Source organism: Eriocheir sinensis, chromosome 22 (genome assembly GCF_024679095.1).
Source record: "Eriocheir sinensis breed Jianghai 21 chromosome 22, ASM2467909v1, whole genome shotgun sequence".
Taxonomy (NCBI): domain Eukaryota; kingdom Metazoa; phylum Arthropoda; class Malacostraca; order Decapoda; family Varunidae; genus Eriocheir; species Eriocheir sinensis.
In genome coordinates this window covers 5,073,793-5,081,905 of record NC_066530.1, presented here as the reverse complement: position 1 = coordinate 5,081,905, position 8,113 = coordinate 5,073,793, and the positions used below count along the sequence as shown (strand labels likewise).

The window sequence follows — 8,113 nt, the reverse complement described above, 5'->3', positions numbered from 1 at the left end:
GCAGTACGAGCCTCGGATGCAGGATGAAGGTGTTGTTAAAGATTTACCCCTAGTATCCCTAGGGTAACGGGCCCTTGTCCTTGTCCTTGTTAATCGCTCCCCCCTGCACGAGGGAGCACGGGCCTCAGCCAAGGGCGGCCCGTAGCAGGGTGCCGACAGACCGACTCTATCGGCGAACAAAATCTAGCCGACCAAGTCGATCTGTCGACGAGGACTGGCGTGTCTCTCAATGAAGGTGTATGACAATACTCGTAGCAATGAGTCTTTTTATTTAGAGATCTGTACACAGGGACAATGATGTATGAATCCCACGACTAGATAAATTAAAAAAGGAGAAAATTGTGACACTAATTTTTTCATCATATAAATATCTAAGGAGTAATAATGATAAACTACAATAATCACAGTGGCTTCGTAACGAACAGTTGACAGCAACCATCACACAACGAGATAAGTCCGGAGCCTTGTTGGTCTGGCCTTGTCCGTGTCACTCATCCCCCCAGCAACGTTACCTGACCTCTTGACACATTTACTTGACCTTGGGGAGTGTTTACAAGTGGTCTAGTGGGCATAGTGACTGCTGCCCACACCGAGGGAGGGGAAGGGGGTTAGGATTTCCAGGCGCAAGAAGTGACGCCCGCACGAGACGGGGCACCATGGGCTGGGGAGTCGAGTGAGCAGGACGAGACCACGAAGTGAGGCTAAAGTGACCTCCCTCGCACACGGCTTGCTGGGTCCGTTTATCTAGCCGTGCTCTGCCGTGCCCTTGCGGGACGCCACCAGCTAGTCAGTCCAGCACGCTTTGCAGTCTTGAGCTGTGAGGGAGCGACTCTTCCCAAGTCGCCTGGTTGTGAAGCCTAATTTAGCATGTTCGCGTGCTTGGAGCGACACGCCGGTGAGGCCCCGCTGATGCTCGGCCAGAGAGATCCAAAATGAAATTGTTACATATAAAACAAGTAGGTTTTCCTAACCCTTAACACACCAACAATACATAGACATGGACGGGGTGATCCACTCTTCCCTACGACCGGCGTCTCGGCTCGTCGTCGCCTCGTCCTGGTGCACGACCATCCTCGCGTCGAGTCGCGGCAAGTCACGTCGTCGCGGCTCAGCTGAGGTGGATCTCTTACGCTCTAGAACACAAGTGTGTAAACTTACACAATAATGATTATCATACAGCGGTACATAAGTGCTAAAGCGGGTTGTTGATATGCCTTACTGTAAAACAAAATAAAAATGTTCTGAGATGAGATAAACATGAACAGGTCACTTCCGTTTTCACAGAAAACTAAAATAAAATGGCCAGTACAACAAACTATTCAGGCTGTGGCCGGCTCAACTCATTAAACTCTGCACTGTGTCCTCGGTGCGGGGGTGACGGGTAGGGGACCACTGAGGGGCAGGGGGTGGCGGCGCCGGAGGGGAGGGGTGGCGGAGTGAGGGTCGGGCGGGTAAGGGTGGGTGGTAGGGTGGGCGGGCGAGCGATAGCGCTGTTGAACATGAAACACTGAGAAGTTCAAGGTGAGAAAGTGTTGAGCACAGAGTCGGGGTCGGTGCCCACCGGGACGCGCGAGGCGCGGCAGGGGCGGCGGTGAGCGGTAGCCCACCTGTCTAGCGGCGGCCGGGCGGCGCTCCACCCACCTGCTGCTGCTGTTGAGGTCTGTTCCTCCTCCGCGGTGGTTTCGGTGGTCATGTTGTGCCGACCGACAGGTGAGTTAACTTCATTTTTTTACAATAAAAAAACTGACAACTGTTAAGACTGTAATAATACCAACCAGTGCTATTCCCTGTAATGTTCCTACGAGATAATCCATCACTAAGGAAAACATCACTTTACTAGAGTACACTGAGATATTTATATATAACTTTTCACTGAAGCAGCGCTTAGGCTATCATTATCATGTACAGACACTGTGGCCGAGTGGCGAGCACTGCGCGACGGCCGCCCACACGCACCCCAACACACGAACCCTTGACCCAGTGACCGCAAGGAGGGGGCCACGAGCGCCTGCCTGAGGGAGGGGCTGCGGGGATCGTAATGGAGCTTGGGGCGGCGTGCTCGGCTTCGCTGCCTCCACGAGGGTCAATTATTTTGCTAGAGGTTCAGTTCAATGCATGAAGATTCACACTCCAGCAACCTGTTTATATTGTAAGGTTCAGTGGCCCGCGAGTTTCATGCTCCAGCTACTTATTTATTACTTAAGGTTTCACACAAACGTCAAACACACATCGTGTAGTGGGTTTCCCTGTATTGCCTGATCTGAGGGTTCCCGACTACACACTCACCACAGACTATACACGTGACAAGGTCCGTTGGGGCTTAGGAGTTGTCTTTGCCTTCACAACGCCCATGATTAAGTTTCTTTGCAGCGCCACAGTCTTCCTCGTTCCTCGTTTATCACAAGTACAAAAATAGACATGGCCTACATGAAATTTGGCACAAAACACTTCTATGTACATCATTTACAAAAAGAATGGTGCAGCTATAAATACATGATGAAATTATGTGCAGATATTTCCCAGGTGGACGACAAAGTTTATTATTACTTAGTACAAGAGCGTTGCGACCCTGGTGGGGGACAGGTGGAGTGCGGAGGGGCGTGACCTAGGGGATGTTCGCCGGTTTGTACGCATGATACCAATTAGTACTCAAACCAGAAGGAAAAAGAATGCTCTGACAAATTGAGCTGAGGCATGAAAATGAACTGAGGTATACAAAGGAGGCGCCGTCAAGATAAAGAATGGTGAACAATCTTTATGTTGGCAATAGGAATTTTTTTTAATACCTCAACTAAATTTCTGAGAACTTTTTTTTCTCCTAATGCAAGTAGTAAACGGAAAGACGCGTGTAGAGGGGCGAGCATAGCCCACTCCTGAGGGTCCGGCGCGCGACACACTCCCTCCCGACACTGACAAGCTAAGACATCGAGACGAACACTCCACAACTATGACAATGAGGAATACAAAATCGTACGAAGTGTAAAGCTTGGCTGCGACACGTGTGCTTCACCCGGTACGAAGCCTTGAAGCACAGCAAGACCGAAGCTTCACAACTGGAATGGTCACACTGAGAGGCGGCGACGATGACTGACCTGACGGCGACCTGACAGCTCTTCACTGCCGCTTCCCCCGTCCCCCCTTTCCCCCGCGATCTGCCGGCCCCCGACCCACTTGCTCGAGGCGACTCCCGGACGGTGTGAACAAGTGTCGTGACATCGAAGTGTGATTAATTTATGTGATCCGCGAGTCGCCTCTGGGTGAACGGGGGCCGAAAAGATGCGGTAGTGACGGGGAACACTCTCTCTCTCTCTCTCTCTCTCTCTCTCTCTCTCTCTCTCCTTTGCTCCACGATACAGATGTCAGAAGAGAATACCCAGCTGCATATTAAACTTGGATACCCTTCCTTTCACAGAAGAGCTCCGTTTTGGGGTTTAGCTGATGTATCCTTCTGGGAGGCAGCTAACACTCTTTATATGTGACATTAAAGCCTTGATAAGGTTACCTGCGGCTGGTGAGTTCAGTGCATGTTGGTCGTTGTTAACTATACAAGCAACAGTTGACGTACATGATGGTCTTTCTTAATTAATGGTAATAATAGTGACCGTGATCGCCGAGGGTTTCTTCTCCTCATGCCACGCCCGGCCAGCCACCTGCCTCGCCCCTCACATCGAGTGTCCCCACGAACATTACACACTATAAGTAAGGCAAGCCAATGTGGACACCACCGACATGGGCTTTAAGTTCTTAATGCTGAAGACAAGATAGAAAGTGCCGAACCTTATACGTATTCCTTTACTATTATATTTTTTCACGAAATTAATGCAAACTGAGGTAAATCCCGTGTGAACACCACAAACAAGGCTTCCACGGCTGTATGCTCACACACTCACTTATTCCAGTTTTCGAAAGAAGATAAACAACTTTTATTTAGAAATGAAGAATGTCATCATTGGTCTCGGTCAGATGGCCTCCTGGTGTCTTCCCCAGGAGGGCCGGAGCGCTGCCGCTGGCGGCGGCTGCTCCGGACTGACCTGTTCCGCCGGCCTTGTCCGCGTTCGTGGGTGTTGCCCAGAGTTTTTAACAGAACATGAACGTGAACGTGACACCATCACGGCCAGCGAACGTTGCATCGCGGGGCAGCAGGGTTGCCCACGCCTCACACTTGCGTCACGTTCCTTCGCTTCCTCTCCTGGCCGTGGGGTGTGGCAGCAACGCCGCCCAAGTGGGCAAAGGTGGGCTTAGGGGGGGTGGGGGGAGGCACCTTGGTGGGCCCCGGCCGCCGCCCAGCCTCCCACGAGACGGGTGTGGGCGCGACGGAGGAGGAGGGCGGCTGAGGGTAGTCGCCGGTGCCTGAGTCCACCTTGTACATGTGAAGAGACTCTGAGGGCTGCGTGGAGATCATGGAGCCGCTGTCCATGGCTAAGTTGTCCTCGATGTAGTGGCCATTGGGTGTGTGGTAGAAGAAGGGGTGGGGGGTCACCTGGTGGGTGGGGGGCATATAGGGCACGCCCAGGTCAGGTTGGTGGAGATTCAGGTCGCCGCCCTCTCCGCCGTCCGTCATGTCGTGGGGGTGGCGCTTCTCGTGCTCGGCCAGGAGGGTGGAGGCGGGCCACGATTGGATGGGACTCATGGCCCTTTTGCCGGGCACCTCGGCCTCGCCGGCCACCGGGGCCTCGGTAGAGGGCGGCGGCTTGGTGATGGAGTCCGTCTCGCTGTCGGGGTCGCAGCCGCCCTTGGTGGTGGTGGCTGGCTCCAGTACGTCGATGGTCTTCTTCTCCTGCTTCTGGCGGCGGCGGCGCGTCACCACCACCAGGTAGTAAACTGCCATTATCAGGATGACCACCAAGATACCGCATCCGGCGCCCACGATAGCCAAGATGTTGCGGGTGGACAGAGCCGTGGGCTGGGGCGTCGTGACTCCCAGCTCGCTCACGCTGCCGCTGACGGCGCCACCCTGGGTGGACCCGCGAATGTTTTCTGTGGTGGTGGGCGGATGTGGCATGAACACCTCGGCCGTGTTGGACCATGGACCCTCCACGCGCAGGCGGCTCAGGGCACGCATGGCCACGTAGTATACGCCGTCGTGGCGGCCCCAGCGCACTGTGTGGCTGGAGTCAGTCCCCACGATGCTCGGCGACGTCCACTCCGACGCGCGCTCGCCCGAGCCTTGGCCCGTGGCGGCGGCGTTGCGCGAGAAGGCGATTTCATACTCCATGGCTGGAGACGAAGAGGAGGAAAGGTGTAAGTCAAGCAGGAGAGGCAGTGCTATAAGTAGTAGTGGTAATTATAGTATTAGTAGTTGCACTGATAGCAATAGTATTAATACTACTACTACTGCTAATAATAATGATTATAACAACAAAAATATTAATAATAATAATAATAATAATAATAATAATAATAATAATAATAATAATAATAATAATAATGATGATAACAATGATAATAATAATAATAATAATAATAATAATAATAATAATAATAATAATAATAATAATAATAATAATAATAATAATAATAATAATAATAATAATAATAATAATAATAATAATAATAATAATAATAATAATAATAACAATAACAATAATAATAATAACAACAATAACAATAATAATAATAACAACAACAACATTAGGAAGAATCATAGCAATAGGAATAATAACAACACACTGGCTCACCTGTGCCGTGGTCGAGTCGGTCGCCCGGCGCCGTCCAGTAGAAGGTCACCTGCTGGGCGGGGGCATTAACGACGGCCCGCAGGTTGCCCACGCGTGAGGGGGGGATGTGGGAAAGGGAGTGCTCGCCCCCAACCATGTCGATGACGCCCACGGTGACGGTGCGGGACAGCTGGCCAGTGGGGCGCGTCGTGCTGTAGGGCACCACGGAGCCGCAGCACCGAGGCCAGGCTGTGTGGGGAACGGAGGGGGGTGTTAGTCCGCTGGGCACTGACCTACTGTGGACTGACACACACACACACACACACACACACACACACACACACATACACACATCTTTGACTTAATGGTATATTTTTTACCCCCCAAATTCGTCCCACCACCACTCACATGGGTTGTAGGCGTGTGTCCTTGTGTACTGAGCGCCGATGCCCGACACGCCCACCTGCCCGGCGTAAGGACTGTGGCTGCTCCCGTAGAGGCGCGGCCGGGGCATAATGGTGGGCCGGGAGGAGAGGATGATCTGCGCAGCGCCGGAGTTGTCGGAGACGGAGACGGTGAGTATGTACCGTGCGGCCGGGGCCTCGATGGGCGGCAGGTAGCGGGAGTAGACACCGTCGTGGCGGGTCATGTCAGCATCTGAAGGTAAGAAGCCGGACTTAGCGTCGCCAGACACAGAGACGCGGGCAGTGTCCAAAGGGCGGTCAATAAAGGATTATATACTAACAAGTATTATTAGGCTGCATTATTAACACAGTCAAAATACTGATCGTGCGGCCGTTGGAGACTTAAGTAATAGAGAAAATTTTTCAGTAGTTTAACCTAAATAATGGAGTTCTAAACGGTTTTCAGTATTTCCCTACGTTAACATTTGATCGGAACATGTTATAAAGTTGTCAACACACAACACCATGTTACCGTAATATGTAAATACTTGCCCTATAATCGTTAACATTTTTGTATTAAAAATCTAAGTAAATTCTGTTTTAATGTCAAAATATCTCTTAGCCGGAGCAGGGATCTAGTACTATCGACAATTAACAAGAATGAACAGCGTGGAATGGATGAAGTTAGAAGTACAGAAGTGTTTCAAAATTTTGAGTTTTAAAAACGCACCCAAGTGGCCATGAGGCATGTAATGAATTACCTCAAACTCACACTGCCCTGTAGCGGTAAGAAATGTAATAATGAATGCCAATAGACAGGGTAGCTTAGTACGGAAGGCAAACTTAAGATATGCTCTGGAGAAGTGTCCAAGCGTCTGTCCAGCCTCTAACCACGAGATAGGTTAGCGTGGCGAGGCTGATGTGAGACATGAGCGGTAGAACGTTTAAAAAGATATTGCCTAAGAAGTGCCCGGTAAAAGAGTACTCCCGGGGTCTAACCAAGATAAGCCTGGCAAAAGTTTATGTAAGATGTGTGCGGTAGAAGTGTTCACCCGGAACGTAAAGACAAACTTGGCAGGGTGCTCCCCCGGGTTCAACTATGATGCGCCCGCCAGAAGCGTTGTTCCAGAGCTCAAATACAATATACATGGCAGCGGCGTTCACCTGGGACTAAGCTATCAGTGTTCATATGGGGCTTAACTGATCTATGCCCGGCAACAGCGTCCACCCAGTACTCAGACTCACCTCCGTTGCCGTTGTCAAAGAGCAAAAAGTTGTGGGAGGCGTAGCGGTTCCCTGTGCTGTTGACGCCAAGCCGCTGCAGGGAGGCCTCCACGCGCGCCCCCACCACTGGCGAGGCTCCCCACCACACCTGCAAGGTACACAACACACACCTGTCAGCGGCATGGTCAAGCTGCAACAATTATACACCTTCCACACTCTCCCCACCACACCTGTGACGCATATGCACACATGTTGCCCTTCAAATATGCAACATATACACGCACACACTCGACGCCCACGTAATAGCTAGCAAGCTCGTAACACACACACACACACACACACACACACACACACACACACACACACACACACACACACACACACACACACACACACACACACACATACTAAAATGGATAAGAAAAAAAAGATGATATAGTATAGACAATTTTAGCCAAGAAATGTCAATGGTCAGGACTCAAAAGTAGAAGAAAACTGTTGGAGGAAAAGAATAACAGACTGAAATTTAAGTGATACAATAAGACTCAAGGCAAGTGTTGTCATGATATTAAGAAGTTTACAGAACGATAACACTAATATTGAAACCCAGGCGTCCTGCAGATGAAAAATATAGGCTGATAATGAGAAGACAAGGAGGAAGAGGAGAGTCAGAAAGGAGAAGGTGGATGATAAGGACGAGAGGCATAGAGTCATATTCCTAAACATTTCGGGGCTTAGGGTCGTATTTTAAAACATTTAGTCGCCCAAGTTCACATATTTGACAAGGCTTTTGTAAGAGTTTTGGGCATTTCCAGTAGTAGTTCTATG

At 50.5% G+C, this 8,113-nt stretch overlaps 1 protein-coding gene across 1 annotated transcript in view; it reads right to left on the bottom strand.

Moving 5' to 3' along the window:
* Positions 1–254: 254 nt before the first annotated feature.
* LOC127001961 (calcium-activated chloride channel regulator 2-like) overlaps positions 255–8,113 on the bottom strand; it is a 286,985-nt gene continuing 279,126 nt past the window's right edge. Inside the window, exons 10-13 of the mRNA XM_050867229.1 lie at positions 7,307–7,433; positions 6,066–6,314; positions 5,679–5,906; positions 255–5,217 (exon numbers count right to left, since the gene is read on the bottom strand). Of these exons, the coding sequence (XP_050723186.1) occupies positions 4,157–5,217; positions 5,679–5,906; positions 6,066–6,314; positions 7,307–7,433 (1,665 nt within the window). The 3' untranslated portion in view covers positions 255–4,156. The remainder of the gene's footprint in view (positions 5,218–5,678; positions 5,907–6,065; positions 6,315–7,306; positions 7,434–8,113) is intronic.